This window comes from Carassius carassius, chromosome 18, assembly GCF_963082965.1.
Source record: "Carassius carassius chromosome 18, fCarCar2.1, whole genome shotgun sequence".
NCBI lineage: Eukaryota > Metazoa > Chordata > Actinopteri > Cypriniformes > Cyprinidae > Carassius > Carassius carassius.
In genome coordinates this window covers 32006672-32026309 of record NC_081772.1, presented here as the reverse complement: position 1 = coordinate 32026309, position 19638 = coordinate 32006672, and the positions used below count along the sequence as shown (strand labels likewise).

Here is a 19638-nt window from a genome sequence, read left to right as displayed (position 1 = left end):
CTTCACAGTAATGGACAGGAAAAAAACAAAGACAAATTCTGCTGTAAAGCAGAAAAGAAACAGTGTTGTTATTCAGCTCAGTTCAATTCAGTTTTGTTTCATTTCAATAACTGTATAAAGTAAATCAATTATGAAACAAGTTGAGTTCAGCTGAGCAGCTATATTGAAGACAATAATGTCCTTATTCAGCTCAGTCCATAGTAAATCGTTTATTAATAATTAATCAATTATGAATGAATTTAATTCTGCTATAAAAGAGCTCCATGGAAGGCAATAGTTTCTTCTTTTAACACGTTTTGTTCTCATCCAGTAGTGTCCGTTTTTTTTTTAAACAGAATATCTTTTTTGTTTGAGTCAACCAATGGCGTGAGTTTGGGGCTGCACTTTCTGTTTGTTTGACCAATGGGAGACGTTCAGAAAACAGTCATTTAACGTCTAAACTTAAATGACCAAACAAAGTCTGTGCGTTTAAAGTTGTACATTTTGGTAACTTCTGCCCACCAATCAGCCTAAATCCCTCGAAGCACCCGCCTTCTTCTCCCCAAAACTCCGCCCACTGCATGTTATTTAACAGTGTCATTGAAAGTGACTGACAGGCAGAACGGCTTTGCGATTGGCTAAAAAGTGTAAGCTGCTTTTGATTTGCTGTGTACAGATCCAGGCGCAGGTGAGGTTTCCAGGCAGAAAGTAGTAAGATTGTACGCGTGGTTTTAAACAAAAGGTCTTTCAGCACATTAAACATTTCAAGCTGAATGTTTAATGTTCTCCACAACCGAAAGCTGTGGAGAAGCAGACGACTGAAGTAAGCTGGTAAAGCTCTGTGTGTGTGTGTGTGTGTGTGTGTGTGTGTGTGTGTGTGTGTGTGTGTGTGTGTGTGTGTGTGTGTGTGTGTGTGTCAGTCAGAAGGGGGCGCCTGTCGGCTCGTGGAGCGCGCGCTCGCAGCGCAACAGAGTATCGGAGCGAGACGCGGAGAGAGAGCATGGGGTGCGCGGATCGTCTGGAATAAGAAACATCTCCCAACACTTCCAAAAACTTTCTCAACTCGGCCGACAGATATGGATACCATCATTTTGAGCATGTTACTCCTGCATTCGGCGTTTGGAAGCGCGGGAGCCCAGTACATACCCGGTAAGTGCCTGAAGATTCACCTTTACCGATCCCCGCGGCGGAGCGAGCAAAAGTTTCCGCGGCTGTTGCTTTGAATGCGTGCGCACCTTTCTGCGTGGCACGAGCGCACGTTTACACCTCATAAGTTGATTTGTGTGTCCAGGTGTCTCTTCTGCAGGACCTGGGTGAGGTGTGCGGATGGTTTGGGCTGGTTTTGTGTGAGAGAATAGTGACGCGAACCCCGTTAAAGCCTCCTCCGCAGTCCGCTCGGAGGTTCTGTCGTGATTCTAATGTGTGTCTAACAACACAAAAACTAGATTTAATTTCTAACGAATCGACGAATTGTTCTGTTGGACATCACAATCTGCGAGGATTTAAAACTCCCGACCCTCCTCTAACAAAATGAAAACCAGTAATTTAAGTCCAGGTAAAAAAGTAAAGCATTTAAGAGCAGAAAATCCCTTCAGAAGTTTCTTTACTAGAATGTTTCATGAGCATTCTTCGGGATTAGCGACACATTATAAACTGAATTCCCACAGGTTCTCCGTTTCAGCTCTTCAGAACTGATGAACTTTTCAGAATGCAGGATTAAAACTTTATTTACTCTATTCTGTTCAATTCTTCATGAGGTTTATTTTAGGGGTTTGTTGTGTTTTTTAGTCAAAATCAGTTTTTTTTGTTTTTTCTTAATATATATGTATATAACCTTAACTATTAGTTTAGGTCTATAACTGTAATATTGTAGTATTGAGCACAACTGGAGCACAAATTTGACTGCAAAGCATCACAATTTATCAGGTCAGGAGCACATCATATACTTTTGGAAGATGTTTTTGTACACATATGAGGACAAAATAGAGCTGTTGTAATGTTAAAATGCTTTTAAATGAGATAAATGCCCGAGTTTAGCTGTGATAGTGTTTCCAGATGTGTCACTATAAGTTTTTCTGATTTCACTGACAGTATCAGATATGAAATTACAACATATCAATCACTTTGTAATTCAAGTCAAGCTGAGCTTTATTGTCATTCTGCTACATGTGTGACACACAGTGGAAGGAAAAGTCGTGCCTCACAGGACCACGGGGCTACAGAAATACAGACATACAACAATGAAGTAAAACAATATAAACCTGTACACAACTAACCTACTGACAGATTCTGACGATACATATGCTATATATAACTGTTTTCCTATACATAAGCTAAAAAAATACAGACTACATGAATGCTTCACATAATACTATACCTATACAAACCTAACCTAATGTCAGATTTCGACTTTAAATACTATATATATATATGTTTAACCTATGTATAAACTAAAAGCTGAAAAGCAAACTATACAAAAGCTACACATAAACACTGTACCTATACACATACTAACCTACAGATGTGAATATTAATATACTATATATAAATGTTTACTTAGACTGAAAAGGAAAACTATATGCTTCCCGTAATACTGTACATGTCAAGCAGCTGGCTGAGGAATAGTGCAGGATGATATGTAGTGTACGAGCATGTAAACACATTTGAGTCTTTTGTGGGATTATGTACACACACACATTCTCACCACAGTATTGTTAATATCATCATCATTATGTTGGTTGCTTTGTAAATAAAGGAAATGTATTGTAAGATACAGGTCAGATGAAACCAAACCATGAAGTTTTTTGTTAATTGTCATTTTATATAAAACAAAGTTTTCAGACAGATGTTTTGCGGCACATCTAACCTTCCTAATCTTGTGATTTGTGGTGATGCTCACATCTGTCTGACTGTAACCGTAGCGCAGCTCGTCTGCAGGGGATACAGCTGTCTGTGTAATTGCTGATTAATTAATCAGCGAGGCTAACCCTCCGATTAATTCTATTAGAGTAATCAAAAACAACGGACGACAAATGGCAAATTACGGGAGGCTGAGATTGATTAGTCTGGTGTAATTATGCCAGCGTGTTATTGAAATGAAGCGGAGGATCAGCGCTCGCCGTGAATGAGCGAGATGATAATCCCTGACATCGCTCTCTTTCTCTTTCTCTGGACGCAGCTCAAATGGGACACGCGGAGAAAGGTGAGTCGTAAATCCACGCCGCTATCATCATCATCATCATCATCATAAACATCTGTCCTGGGCATCTGTGTCTGAGTAATTGACCCAATGACCTCGTCCTGATGTGCCGCTCTGTCACCCTCAAGTCCACATGAGCCGCAGTAATGCACACAAACATATCAACGTATAAATCAGCTTTTTACCCCCTCTCCCAATGCACACTAACCGGAAAACCATCACTTCCCAGAATTCACTCACAATCAGCTTTCAAAGCAAAAGTTCTGGAGTTGTGTTTGTAATCGTCTTGATTCTTTTACCCAGGTACATTCAGAGTAAATTTCATTGCAGGCTGTCATAGAAACATGATTACAGAGAAGGACAGAGGGAAAGTTTGCTTTTACCTTTCTTTAGGGGAGTTAGCGTGCTGACTTTGAGATGGTTTTAAAGGAAAACCTTGTGAGTGGCACTCAGACACAATGGCATATTCTGCACGTTTCTTTTCCCGACTGCGACTACAGCCATGAGCACTGGGGTGTGTGGGTTTACAGCCGAGGTAAACAAGCTCTTCTGTGTGACTTTAACAAGGCTTTTGTGCATGGAGTCGTGAATGGCTAGCTCATGATTTGAATATAATGCTTTGCCCCTCGGGTCGTTGTCATCGGTGTGGATGTAATGATAGAGATGGGGTGTAAAGTCTAATCAGCCCAGCGGGAATGAGCCTGATGCTCCTGGAGAACAGCACTTGACTGGATGTCAGCTGGATGAGCTTTTTTGAACACTGTATTTTTGTAACATGTAATAGCCAACAAGAAAACAACAATTGATTTTATCTATCAGTCAGTCTGATTGGACTGTGAAAAGTCATCACGGAGGCAGAGCAAGTTGTCACATTTTGATGAAAGCATGCATACATAAGCAAGCATTTAAAATGCTTGGAATGATTGCAATGTGTACCAGCGAATCATATTGCTAGTAAGAGCAGGAACATGATTTAAAGGGAAATACTTCCATCATCAATGAGAACCCTTTCATCATTTGTTCCAAACCAGTTTGAATTTCTGTCAATTGTTGAAGACAAAAGATGAAATTTTGAAGAATGCTGGCAACCAAACAGCTGACGGAAGCCATTGACTTCCATACTGAATTTTTAAAAAAATAAATACTATGGTTACTGTCAGCTGTTTGGTTGCCTACATTCTTTAACATATCTTCTTTTGTATTCGGCAGGAGAAAGAAACTCATACAGGTTTGAAACAAGGGTGAGTAAATGAGGACGGCATTTTTGGGTGAGCTATCTTTTTAAGAAACTAAATAGTGTCAATTTGAGTCTCACAGGCAACATTCAGTGGCAGTTGCAACCAAATTGGGCAATAATATTATTGGTTAATATTAATTTCCCATGTGCACCAACAGATAGAGATTACATTTTTATTTTTTTAATATATATTTAATATCATGCACAATACCAGAGCGAGACATGGAAGAAAGAAAGAAGAGTTTTCATGTGAATGTGCCGCCCATCTGCAGAGGGCCTTGTGTCTGTTTTAAATCAGCGCTCTGGCCACGGACGCAGGTTGCTCATCACAGCAGCCGCGAGAGACCGCCGTGCATATTCTGCAGACTTGCTACAAAATCTATTTACAGCAGACAGGTATTGTCTTCGGACAGCGTTTTTTCTCCTCGTTGAAGTTGCTCAGATTCTGCATGAAAAATCAATACGTGACAAGTATGTCAGGTGCTTCAGTGTTTGATCTGATGCAGCTGTATGGATTTTTAATCCAGTCCTGTCGTCTTGGCTCATGCAGAGGTTTTGTCAGAGGAGCTGATGCTCAGTGAATGAACGAAGTTATTCTCATTAGAAACAGAGCTGGGTTGTCAGCAGTAGGTTTGGGTTGAAATCGGTTCTCATTTCTTAAATGGCAAGAATTGATTTCTGTTGTTTTCAGTTGATGTGTGAACAAAAGTTCACGAAACATTTGTAGCATCTCCCGTAATTGCAATATGCTTTATGCTTTGTTGCTTTTTTAGAATTCTGTTAAATTTATTTGCAAGAAACGTGGCTTTGGTGTTCTTTGATGAGAGATGTTGTGAGAGCTCAAGACAAGCACATGTGGACCGATCGTCTCTTCTCTTTACTCACATGAACGGTCAGCATTGATGGCCTAGTGGTTCGACATAGAGGAGAGATTGAATGTGTGTGTATCTAGATACTACATACAAGGTGTGTTCCTGTAGCTCAATTGGTAGAGCATTGTGCTATCAAGCGCAAGGTTGGGGGTTCGATTCCCCGGGAACACATGATAGGTAAAAATTGATAGCCTCAATGCACTGTACGTGGCTTTGGATAAAAGCGTCTGCTAAATGCATTAATTTAATTTAAGGCGTATTGACATCCCTAGAATAATCATCAGAATATTTTGCACATTAGAAATGCAAATGATTAAATAGTAAAATTGACTCTATCTGGAACTCTTTTCTTGTTAAGGTCAAAGTGCTGTGTGATGTTAGTGCAGAGCCATGCATGCGTTGAAGCTCAAATCATATGAAAGAAGAGGATAAACGTAGATGAATGCTGTTCTTAGATAGAGTCTGTGTAGTTTAATTTCTGTATTTCCACAAGGGTCATGGGCTCAAGGTGCTGTGAATGACCCTCAGAGAAGCACACGTGTTTCTAAAGAGAAGAAAGAAGCAACGTGAAGAGGAGGTTGTTTGTGCTCTCGGTGGTGGCAGCACTTTGAGGATTAGAGCAGTAAAGGGCAGCAGTGCTGTAAGCTCCTTTAGAGAGAGCGGAGCCACAGAAGGGAAAGTCGGATTGAGGATTTGGTCATTAGATTGTTTTTGTTTCTGTGTTGTGATTTGTGACTGTCCTGATATCCATAAAGATTATGATGGTGGTGGTGATTATCAAATTAAGCCCGCAGAGCTGATGGTGAGCTCTCTTTGAAGGAAAACATCCTCTCTTTCTCTCGCCCTCAGCAGTGTGCCGGCGTCATGTTGTTACTCACAGGAGAAGTGTGCTGCTCTCAGGTTGCTCTTTCAGAGACTTAATGAGCTTCTCCAGATGCCTACTGATCAAGTCCCGGATGAGAAATAAAATGAGATTGTTGCTTTTGGAACTGAGGTTGATAAGTCATGTTGTGAGGTCTGAGGACAGTTTGAGATGTGGTTGAGGTCTCTTCTCTAACTTTAGGCACAGAAGAGACTTTCTTGAGATTGCTGGGATCATCTTTTCAGGAGAAACAAGCAAACATTTCAATTTTGAGAGGATCTGAGTCTTTTGTTAAGGAGAAAAGCTCTGAAAAGCAGACTTCCGGAAAGCACTCATGATTAGTTGTGATATTAGAGAGATTTATTTTGTGATATTGGTAAATCTGAGCACACAGTGAGATTTAAAATCGGCATGAGAGTTTGCAGGTCTTCTGTTCAGGAGACACCTCTGAGACGCTTTAATCTCCATGTCATCTCATTCGCAGATCTCAGAGCGTTTCCTCCAGCGAGAGACCTTAGCTCAACCTTCAGCTGTGTTTAATGCTGCTAAAATCACCAAACGGTTCTTAATTGTGATCGGTAGCTCCCTGTGTTTTTTTACCTGGTGTCCATGTGAGCACACGATGTGAGGTGAGAGCCTCGCCATGATTCATCTGACTGGAGTCAGCTTGTCTTATATCTGTGTCAACACCGTGATGGTTTGAAGATATCAAGTGTGTGTGTGATTTACCTGTCTTTCATTCTCGGCTCCTTCGAGATGTGCGCATGTGAAATCCTCTCACACTTCAGCTGGAATTAAGGTGTCGTATCTGCACATCGCAGCTCAAAATCGCCTACTTTTGATGTCTGTCTTTGACTTGTAAAAGCTAATATAGCATTTGTAATGAGACTATATTGAAAAAACGACAGAAGCAGGATTTTTTTCTCAACAGTTCAGGAGAAAAATGACTCTGGTGCACTATTGCAGTACTCTTTCATCACTGTTAACTAGCTGGAATAATAATATTAGTTATTATTATTATTAATAAAAAATCCCCTTATTAGGGCCACTTTAGTAATTTCTCTCAATATACTGTGTGTATATATATATATATATATATATATATATATATATATATATATATATATATATATATATATATTAGTGTTGTCACGGTACCAAAATTTCAGTATTCGGTACCGATACCAGTGAAAATCCACGGTTCTCGGTACCAATTTCGGTACCAAAGCAAAACACAAAAATATGCTGATTAAAAAAAAAAAACTTTTTATCACTAAAAAAAAAACAAAACAATGCCATTCTTTATACTTATTTACAATTGTGTTTAAAGTTCTTCTACAAGTAATATAATTATGAAAAACAGTAAACGAGTTTCACCCAAATTTAATTTGTCTTTTTAATTTATGAAATTTAAACACATTTTATTTTTTGGTAAATAAAGGGGATTTGCTATTAAAATGAAGAAATATCGTATGATTAATTTTTAGTTAACAGTAGTAGCAGTATCACATACATTTTACAAAATAATAGTAATATTTCTAGCACAATGCCTTTATGTAAAAATGAATTTGTAATGAATGCATATTTGTCATTTATCTGAACTTAAGACTGGTGGTGATGCTTAAGACATTTTTGTTCATTGAGGGTTTCTGTAAAAAAAAAAAAAATAGTAATAGATCATAATAATTATTATTAAAATATAATAATACTACTAATTCTACTACCATACTAACAATATACAATGCACTATGGATTGATGAGCTGCTGGGTTCATGAATATTAATCATGTTGTCTGCGTTCGGTCGAATTGATTTGCTGAAATCAAAACAGGGATGGTAAGAAATGAGTGCCAGCCAATGAAATTAACATTTGCACATTAGCTCCGCCCACTACCGGAGAAACCGGCATATCTTCTGCTTGTTCGAAAATACAAATAATTCTAAATGAACTACATTATTTTGACAGGAGAAGACAACAAAGAATATAGTTTACATGTAGCATGTCGATTCAGCGTGGTAAGACTCTCGCTCTCTCTCTTTGCATGTGTGAGAAACAGAGCTATCAGCAAAGCGACGGCGAGTCGTGCGCCTCCACACAGAGTTTACAGTTCGGCAAATACCATAGACAGTAAAAGAGGCAAATACAGGTGTACTGTGCGTCCATTGAGATTAATTGAAAAGTACAGATCGCTTGATGGAGAGAGAACTCTCTAGCGCCCAGTCAGTGTTCAGCGAGTGAAAATATATCTGCGCCAATCTTATAATAGCCTCGAACACACACACACTGGCGAGTAAAATTTAAGAATTTATTAGCCAATAGCTAACAATAGACATAATTTACTCGCCCTGAGTAAAATGTATTCACATATGCGAGTGATTTACTCGCAATGTAGAGGCTGTTTTGACGGTTTTCCGTGAATACTTTTAAATTGACACTGGTTTTACTCAAATGAAACGGTAAAATGTTTGTGAAGTGACTCAGAACAGTTCTGGTGATGTTGTTTGTGTATTTATGTACTCATTATTGCAAGCGTCATGCGCTTCAGTCTATGTAGCTAGTAAACAAACCATTCATTCATTAACACAGAGACATGCTTATGCAACTTTTGCGGCTTAACATTTACAGATACTGGTCCATATGGAGATTTGATTTGATTAATTTATGCTAACTTTGATTTTGAGATTCCGTCCGCGTTTTCTGCTTCGAGGAAATCATAGCGCTGTATGCATCCAGAACCGGGTATGAACGGGTCCTCGGTACCACCGGTACTTACAGAAACCTGGTACCGTGACATTTTCATTTTTTTAGTACCAACTTGGTACCAAAGTACCGCGTCTTTTGACAACACTAATATATATATATATATATATATATATATATATATATATATATATATATATATATATATATATATATAGGCCTATATATAAAATTGTTTTTTAAATTTTTGGTTTGTATGCATTCACCATTTTTTAATTTTTGGCCATTGTGTTTGATGTTTTTTTTTCTTCGTCTGTTTATCATAATCCAGTTTTTCATTACAAATAATATTTTTTTTGCATATTGATAAATCTGAATTTTATATTATGCCAAAATAGGTTTACATTCTCCTAATGAGAATATTTTTTTATTTTGATATCATGACCATTATGGATGCTCCAAAAATAAAAAAAATAAAAAAGAAACTTGCTTTTCACAGAACAGGTAATTATAACTCAATGTATGTATGAGTTATTACAAGCTTTTATAGCACAGTGATAAATGTAATAAAGATAAGCTAACCTGTTTGAGAGCAGGAAACCCATATGAGCCTCTTTTAGATCTATGAGTGAGGATTTCTGGCCGGTTTAATTGCTTTAAACTGAGGTGCCAAGTGCTTTCCTTTAGTCAAACAAACAGAAAAGCAGTGCATCCGTTCCTCAGTGTTTTCAGCCTACTTTATGCATAAGGTCAGATGTTTTAGGGAACAGCTGAGGGAGAGTTCAGGAAGAGTCCACACAGGTGACACCTCAAACCTGTAAGACCTCAGTTTATTTTAGGAACACAGTTTAAGATATTTTAGATTTAGTCCGAGAGCTCAGTCCCTCCATTGAAGCTGTGTGAACGGTCTACTGTCCATGTCCAGAAAGGTAAGAAAAACATCATCAAAGTAGTCCATGTGACATCAGAGGGTCAGTTAGAATTTGTTGAAGCATCGAAAATACATTTTGGTCCAAAAATAGCAAAAACTACAACTTTATTCAGCATTGTCTTCTCTTCCGTGTCTGTTGTGAGAGAGAGTTCAGATCAAAGCAGTCTGGATATCCGGTTCTCATCCTATGAACCCTCCAGCAGTTCAGTCAGTGTACTGTTTGAGTAAATGCATTACTCCGGGATATTGGTTTGTTTGAACTCAGAGGGAGTGTCAGCCACATTAAACAAGTTAACAGCTTAAGTCATTTGTGGATTAATGCGTATTGGAGACGCGAACCATTTAAAACGATTCAGTTCGATTTGGTGAACTGAATGATTCGTTCGCGAACTGGATATCCAGACTGCTTTGATCTGAACTCTCTCTCACAACAGACACGGAAGAGAAGACGATGCTGAATAAAGTTGTAGTTTTTGCTATTTTTGGACCAAAATGTATTTTCGATGCTTCAGAATATTCTAACTGAGCCTCTGATGTCACATGGACTACTGTGATGATGTTTTTCTTACCTTTCTGGACATGGACAGTATACCGTACACACAGCTTCAATGGAGGGACTGAGAGCTCTCGGACTAAATCTAAAATATCTTAAACTGTGTTCAGAAGATGAACGGAGGTCTCACGGGTTTGGAACGACATGAGGGTGAGTTATTAATGACATTACATTTACATTTTTGGGTGAACTATCCCTTTAAGTACACACATTACATTACTATTTGCTCTCAAAGGCTGCATGTGTTTGATCAAAAATACAGAAAAATAGTAATGTTGTTAAATTATTAAAATAGTTACCAAAAACAGCTGTTTTCTATTTAAATATAATTTACAATGTAATTTATTCCCCTGATGGTTTAGACTTATACATTTTGAAAACAGCTGTGTTGCTTCAGATTTTTGTGGAAAAACTACACTACCAGTTCTAGTAATTTTATTACATTTTTAAAGAAAAAAATAATAATTTTGCTCTGCAAGGACACATTGAATTGATCAGAAGTGTCAGTAAAGACATTTATAGTGTTAAGAAAGAATTTGGTTTCAAATAAAAGCTGTTCTTTTGAACTTTTTGTTCATCTGTGAATCCTGAAAAATAAAATGTATCACAGTTTCCACTGAGTATTGAGCAGCACAACTGTGTTCAACACTGATAATAATCAGAGATGTTTCTTGAGCAGTGAATCATCATATTATTCTGATTTCTGAAGATCATGTGACACTGAAGACTGGAGGAATGATGCTGAAAATACAGCGGAGCATCACAGAAATACATTACACTTTAACACAGATTCACACAGAAAACAGCTGCTTCACATTAGAATAATATTTCACTGCTTTATACTGTATTTTTGATCATATAAATACATCCTTAAAGAGCAGAAGAGACTTCTATAAAAACATTAAACATTTGAATAATTCTGAACTTTTGACCTCCGTCTGATTACTCCTAGGATGCTGAAAAACTCCGCAGACAGACACACATGTGTTTGGTGATATTTCTCATTTTACGTGTCATTGATCAGTCCACATGAGTTTCCTCCAGTACAGCAGGAACACGGAGCGTAGAGAAGATTTTCTCATTATACTGGTGTTAATTGATGCTAATAAGAGGGATGTGTTTGTCTCGCCTGCTGTTAGTCACGTCACTGTCCCGGGGCCCAGGAGACCCCTCCAGACCCCTTCCTCACACCTTCACCATGGAATTTACAGCCCACCCTAAACAAAAGACTGGAGGCTTTCTTCTCAGACCCTCGTTCATCCCCCACGGTTCAGCCTGTGTTTAGTGTTGACATGAACTACAGCGAGGTCACAAGCACGAAGGAAGAAGCTTCATCATCACAACATTAGTCCTCACTGCATTTGTTTTTGAGCTCCAGACATGCTGTTGAAGAGAGAGCTGATACTTTTTAGCTGCTGGAAAAAAATCCCACAGACTCTTTTGATTTGAATGCATTATGGTTTTGCATGGGGGAACCGCTCTGATGAAATGCCAGAATGTAGGTTACATTAGTTGTGTTGCACATGTACAATAGTCAGGAAATCTGATGAGCGTGTTTCTTTTCAAACTGAAAACAGGTCACAGCTGAAAAGAAGAGCACAATTGATCTGACATGCTTTATTCGACTCCTGTAGTGTGTGTGTGTGTGTGTGTGTGTGTGTGCTTGTCCACTGACGTTTGTGTTACACTTAGATTTGCTTATGTGATCTGTTTGCATGCGATTCACACAGTCCCTCTTGCTGATGGCCAAATACAGCAGGGTAGACCGTAAGAAATGGTGTGAGAGTAGCCCTCAACATGTTCCTGTAAACTCCGAGTCTCACTGTGTGTGTGTGTGTGTGTTCTCTTTCTGTCGGCCCACATGTGGTTTAGGTCATTGTGTGTGAACTAACAATAATAGAGTAATTTGGTCACAGGAATTTAGCTACAGAATGAGCGTTTTCTGCTGCATGACAGAAACACTGGACAAACCGAGAGAAAAGAGATGAAAACACACCAAAGGAGCGTTGGGCTATTCAGATGTTCATCAGAGTAAAGTCTCTCCAGTGTTTGCATTATTACAGTAACTAAAAACAGACACAGATAGAAGTGTTGTCTTACAGATCAGGTAATCTTAATTTCATATTCAGGTCTTTGCCGTTAGATTCTATGGTTTTCTTCTGAGGTCTTTTATGTCCCTGAATCATCAGACGTTTCCGTTTCCTCTCCATTTAGTCTACATGCTTTAGAAGAAACAGTTGAGATGTATCTTTACTAAAATGACTGGCTCTGAGTGTTTCACTGTCTGTGTTTAGAGAGTTTTGTGTATATCATTTGTCTCTTGGCTCATGCTAATCCCAAACTTAGCACAGACAGAGAGAGAGCGAGAGAGAGAGAGAGAGAGAGAACGACAGGGCAGGAACTCGAGCTCAAATGGTTGTGATGGTCCTGCTGAGCGACTGTGAGAGATCTGATTAACACAGTATGACAATCCTGTCCCTCTCTCTCTCTCTCTCTCTCTCTCTCACACACACACACACACACACTCTCTCACACTACATTCATGAGGACATCACATATGCCATGTTTCCACTGAAATTACCTGGAACATTTGTACCAGGAACTTTTTTGTCCCCCCAGACCTGCTGCTTTCTGTGTTTCCACCGCGGTGTAAAGTACTGGGAAGATTAGGCAAATAGACTGGTGATGTAGGTCTGAAAGAACTCTGATTTTGGACGCGCATCCTCTGTTGTTCTGTCTTTACAGAACTTGCCTTGACTACTGCAATTTTCCTCTCTGTATATTTACAATAAAACGAAATATATCAAATACCACTGCCTCCTTTCGTTTTCATTTAAACATAATAACAGCTGCAGAAATGTACTTAGTTCAGGGATATGTGTATATACAGCCATTACAATGAAACAAAATATTATATACATTTGCCTTTTTTATTTTCATTTTAACATATAGATAAATTGAATACAGACCAAAGATTACCTGTTAGATTTACCCAAAATGAATATTGTATGTTTAACCACTAAAGAGACATCCGATCCAGCGGCACACATCAGAAGGTCTAGCCGAGGTGAGGCTGCTTCTCGGCGGATACATGAGGACTGATCTCCCGCTGATCGCATGGAGTTCACCGTCTCCGAACTCGGCGAAACACATTTTTAAATAGGCGCTGGCTTTATAAATAAACCACAGATTTGAGTTTTAAAAAACTACATTCTCGCCCTTAAATACTTTTAAAATTACATTTCATGACACAATAACAGTAATATTTTGAAAATGATCCGAATAAATGGTGGTTGAACTCAACCAATCAGGATGTTTAGCGCCCAAGCCCCGCCCCCGAAAGTTCCAGAAAAAGTGCCACCTCGCCAGCAGGGACTTTCTGAGGGGCATATTTTTACCCGGAACTTTATTTAGTTCCTGGTTCCTGCGGTGGAAACACACCGAGTACCAGGCCAAAGTCCCTAGTTTCTGGGTAAAGTTCCTGCGGTGGAAACTGCTCCTCACACAAACCTGTGGATATCTGGACGTGCAGAGCACATCATGATTTACCCTCAGGCTGAAAACTGTCACTACAGCAGTAGTCTTTCAGAAGGGACTAATATGTACTTTTAAAGCTTTTAAGCTGCTAATATGTACCATTTAGATGTAAATAATTGTAGCTTTTGTACCTTAGGAAACCACCCCCGTTATAGCTGTTCACCTCTTTTCTGAGTCTGTATGAGCATTAATGAAAACTGTTCTATTTAAGCTCTGCATCCTGGGTTTCCTTTAAACACTAGTGAATGTGCATTACTGACTAACTATTTTCTTGTTTGACTCTGTAAAGCTGCTTTGACACAATCAGTATGTTATAAAGTGTCTCCTCCATCTGCTTCTGACTCTTACATTAAAAAGTAGTAACTGAATGTGAACACACATTCGATATGCTTACAAAACGAATGTGAAGCAATTCAGCAGAAGCCTTTAGATCTAAAGTTTTCTAAAATCATCACAAACATAATTTTAGTTCAGTGTCTAAAACTGTGATTACGTGAACTGAATGTAATTTACGCTATTTGCAGCTAAATGAAAACAAATTATAGTTTAATTGTATATAAAATGCAAATAGTTGAATTAGTCAAGTGAACTTAAGCAGGACTCCAGTTCATCTTTATATAGAACTTCACAATGGACACTTTTCACATTTCCAGGTTTCTCAGCAGCTGAAGTCGTCATAGTTGGGTTCACTTGAAGAGCAGTGAATAGTAGCGTACCACAAATATATGTTTTTGGCATTGCCATTTGCTCTAATAGCAATAGGAAAAACTCCACGATAGTGTTTTCATGACTTTCAATAAAAGAAAAAAAAAATTGAGAGACTTATAACATCAGTCAGAAGAGAGACTGATGTCAAATATATACCTTCCATCCCATAGACGCTGCATTAGAAACACCCTCACATTAGCGTAAAGGTTTTTTTTTCTTCAATGCAAAGGTGATATAATACAAAGAATAATGTTATAAATGTACATAAAAAAAAAGAAAAACTTTCGAAGTTTTACGATGCTGATGATCAGAGTCTTGTGAAAAGGGTCCATTTCTTCTATTGTCTGAAATATGGTTAACGTATTACTTCTGTCAACACATCCAAATATTTGTACATTAAAGCATGCCAAAAGATTATGGAAACAATAATTTGAAAGTTTTTTTTTATTTATTTGACTTTATTACAAGGTGCACTTTTTAAAAGTTACTTAAGTGTGTTAAGAAACCGTAATAAAAATGTGCCTTTAAGCACAGTAAAATCACACCTTTTATTTCAGTAATATTTTATATTATCTGCAAGTATAATTTTCTAAAAGTATGCTTTTAGGATGCAAAGTACACTACAAGTGCACCTTCAATTAAGCACACTTGGGAAGTACATGTTAAAATACAGTCGTGTGTTTCGAGAGCTTTCTCCAGTTCTGCTGTTTCCTGTCTTAGATAAACACAAAAACAGCCCTGTTTAGTGCCCACGAAAATAGTGAGTTGTGAATGAGATGAAATGAGGGAGAACCAAGTGTGTTAAAGTGCCTGTTTACTTCTGAATGAAGACAGATGAAGGTAATTGTATGCTGGAGTTCACTCTTTAAGAAATAAACCCATGCAGCATCTCACACACACACACACGTTTACTTAGCTATCTAAATGGAGACTTTACATAGACTTCTATTGTTTTTATATACAGATAGTTATACACTTTTAAATCTAAACCCACCCTACCCCTAACCCTACTCACAGAAATCTTTCTGCCTTCTTCTATGTATATTGCACAGAGCCAACTGATCAATAATGAAATTTGTTAATGACTATTTTCATTGTGGATTATTTTGCTGCAGCCCTGTGTTCTTGTGTGTGTAACGTGGTGTTGGTTGGGGTGTGTGTGTGTGTGTGTGTGCTCTTGTTTTTGTGTCATATCAGGACACAACTCTGTATAATGACATGGGTATGACACAGGTATTACAAGGAGAGGGTGACTTATGAGGACATAACTAGGGCGGTAGCTATCAAATATTTTAGTAATCAAGTAATTCCATCGATTAATCGAGTAATCGGATGAAATGTGTTTTTGCTTAAAGTGCATTATTAATTTTGGAAGAGAAAATAAGACTCCTGGGTCTCTTAAAATGAACAACTAAGTTTCCTTTTTTTAGAAAAAAAATATTTTTTAAATGCATAGAATGCAATGCATACATCAAAAATAAACATTTAATTATTACCCATTGTTTCTCTGTCTGTACTTGTACTGTGAACAATGACAATTAAGTGCATTTAAGTGCCATTCGGTTGGGGTTTTAAATAAAGCATTTTCTGGATGCACATTAAACATTAAACACACAAAACATTAATTGAATTTATCTTTTAATTATTGAAAATTAACTTAATTTTTTGGTAAACAAAGTGGATTTACTATTAAAAATAAAACATGGAAGAAATGTTGTGTGATTAAACCTTAAAACCTTTTTTTAGTAGTAGGCTATGTACATTCTGCGGAACAATAGTAATACAGGACAATTCTCTTTAAATTCAACATATGTAATCATATGCAACTATTATATTAAATGTTTGGAATTTAACTGTGTTATGCTTGTTCAGAGATTGTTTGTATAGTTATCTTAAATACATAGAACACTATTATAACTCCTCTAACATTATCCCTCCCAAATTTTACTTACCGAGACTCGATGAACCTTGTCCTTCATGCTGGCCCTTACAATACGGGTAAGGTAAACCAGCATCTAAGCTGCACTGTTCTACATGTCCAGATTTATAGTGGTTGTCTCCTCGATCTATGGTTTTTCTATCGTGTAAGAAAAAAGGACATTATAATGGAAATGATACGGCCATAGCTAACGTTAGTGCTTCTGAGATGGTAAAAGCCTGTTTTTTTTTCTTCTGGCGAATTAGCAAAAGGTATGCAAACATACAATCAAACATAATACAGTGAAAGATAATCTTTAAAGTTTATTTGGGGCACAATGATAAGGCATAATAATCTTAATCACAAAGAAAATAATATTAAGGTTTATATAAAATAACAAAATAATAAACGAATAAATAAAACATTAACAAAAGATAAAAAATCTCAGAGAGGCACACATAAAAGTAGTTTCTAACATTTTTGAAAAAAAAAACGAATGGGCAATATTTTCATGGAAAAGTGGATAAGTGTTCATACACAGCGCAGATCATAAAGAGTGAGCGTGTTTTTTAAATAAAGTTTGAGGAAGTTTGATGATGATGTTGATCCGCGACCATGGTGTGCTGTAGTCTGTTTATAGCCTACCGTTAGCATTTTATATCTGACGGCTTTATTTAGGCTTCAAAATGTATACATTTTGGAGTAGTTTGTAAAGATTATCTAGACAAAACATGTAAGGGTCATAACTCTTTGTTGAACACAGATCTTATTTTTAGCGATTTTTCAAAAGTCTATGGGAAAATGCATGGCTTTTCGATCGAGGGAACCCATGCGCCGCTAACTTCCGGGTTGTCCTACAAAGTGACGTCATAACTTCGGCACTCTATTGTTTTGTCACCTAAAAATGCACATTTGAGGGCAGCTTGAGTTGACAGTAGTAGCTTGAGTGAGGATGCAGATGTAAGTTTATGTTCATTATCATAAACCGTAATATCTGTAAAAATTGTAACAACCTTATTTTTCTATGGTGAAATGTAGGGATATGCCGGTATCAAATTTTCCTGTTGTGGTTAATGATAATGCTTTTTTCACGGTATACGGTATTATCACGGTATTGAAATTTTGTTTAAAAAAAGTGGTCATAATACAGTATAACCGGTTAAATATCTTTTTTCTTATAACAAAAATAACAACATTTTAAAAGAATAAAGCAATACAGAAAAAATATATAAAAGTTTAATGTTTTACATTAAAGTGCAAAAGAACTATAAAAACCAATAGGTATCACTTTACAATAAGACCTCATTAGTTAACCTTAGTTAATGCATTAACAGTCAAGGCAAGGTTATTTATATAGCACATTTCGTACACAATGGTAATTTAAAGTGCTTTACATAAAAGAAAGTAAAAGAAAATCATGAAGAAAAATAATCACAAACAAAACCCCAAGCAATTTAAGAACCTGAAAAAATGAAAATGATTTAAAATTTGATTTAAATGAATTTTATGATTTTACATAAAATACAGTGCAATACAAAAACATATAGTGAAATGAGTTCAGACATCACATAGTGCTCATTCAATAAGTTTAAAGCTAAACAATGAGCAATAGCTACATTTACTAAAGAAGTTATTAATCTTTGTTAAAAATTACAAGTCTTAGTTAATGTCAGCTCATTAAATAACACAGTTGCAACTTTCAATTTAAACAATGCGTTATTAAATATTGGAATACCTAAGATTAATGAATGTTCAGAATAATTTTTTCATTGGCAGTTTATGTTAACTAATGAAGCCATAATGTAAAGTGTGAATGAACAATAAAAGATCAAAACACTTTCAAACTATATCTAGGGCATGTGTAGTCCAGTCCAATAAAATAAAAATGAATGTTTGAAGATAAATAGCCTATTAAGTCTAAATATTTCCGTAGTTGGCTCTGTAATAAACACCATAGGGAAAACACAAATCTGAATGGCTATTTAAGATTATTTAAATATGGTTTAGAAAGTAGCAGCTGCTTTATTTACGGGGTTTACAGGGTAAGGGCTGCATTTAGCGCCATCTGCTGTCAGAGAGTGAATGTGCATTCATTCAGCGTCTCTCATGTGTTCCTCCATGTGTTTCTCATGCGTGCTCGTTTATATCAGAGCGCATGTGCTCTTTCAAGCAGCCTATACAGCGATGTTGTGCATTTTAAGCAGCTGATGGGAATACTATTCTTAAAATGCATTCCAAATTCTGAATAATTTGTAATGTATATTTATTCACGGTATTTAGAAGTGCCCACGATAACAATATTGTGCATTTTAATCACCGCAATATATCTCATTACCCAATACTGGCATATGTCTAGTGAAATGCTCATGCTCCATCATAACAAGGTTAGTTATATGTCCACTGTTTAAGTAATATTACTTAATACATAAACAAACCTGTGCTCCTGCAGTGAGCATGAAGCGTGTTCTTTAATAACTGAGTACCAATAGACTTGGTCAGTGGTTTTGCATATATCTAGCAAGCAACATCCCTTGTTGCTGCTCTGTTCTCTGTTTAAATTATTATTATTATTATTATTCTAATATCACTCATGTTTAACTGTTAACTGAAAGTAAAAACAAAACAAAAAAACAAGACATATTTAAGAGAGAGTTCACCCAAAAATGAAAATGTGATGTTTATCTGCTTACCCTCAGGACATCCAAGATGTTGGTGGCTTTGTTTCTTCAGTAGAACACAAACAGAGATTTTTAACTCAAACTGTAGAAGTCTATCAGCCATATAATGTAACTGGATGGGAATCACGGCTAAAACATACAATAAAACAAAACAAAAAAACCATACACAAAACCAAATGAAACCCTGCGGCTCATGACGATATGTTGATGTGTAAAGACATGAAACGCTTGGTCTGCGCAAGAAACTGAACAGTAATTATATAGTTTTCTACCTCTGATTTTCACTTCAATGTCTGAACTGTCTTGAGCGCCAATTCAGATTGTAGCTAGAGTGTCAGGGTCAAAAGCGGTTCTGCTAGTGCGTGCCAGAGATAGCTGTTTCATGTAATATTTTATATTAACAAATAAGCCAATCTCCAATACATTTTGAATATTCAGAATATCACCCAACTCTACGCAACATT

At 37.0% G+C, this 19638-nt stretch overlaps 1 protein-coding gene across 15 annotated transcripts in view; it reads left to right on the top strand.

The window, feature by feature from the left end:
• Window positions 1-881: 881 nt before the first annotated feature.
• The window catches only part of LOC132092800 (receptor-type tyrosine-protein phosphatase kappa-like), a 182710-nt gene continuing 163953 nt past the window's right edge, over window positions 882-19638 (top strand). For 7 of the 15 annotated variants that reach the window (XM_059499211.1, XM_059499210.1, XM_059499205.1 and 4 more), the window contains exons 1-2: window positions 883-1128; window positions 3158-3181. In XM_059499211.1, the coding sequence (XP_059355194.1) occupies window positions 1056-1128; window positions 3158-3181 (97 nt within the window). In that variant the 5' untranslated portion in view covers window positions 883-1055. Of the gene's footprint in view, window positions 1129-3157; window positions 3182-19638 lie in introns of all 15 variants that reach the window. The other 8 variants (XM_059499203.1, XM_059499202.1, XM_059499201.1 and 5 more) reach the window with 4 other exon arrangements.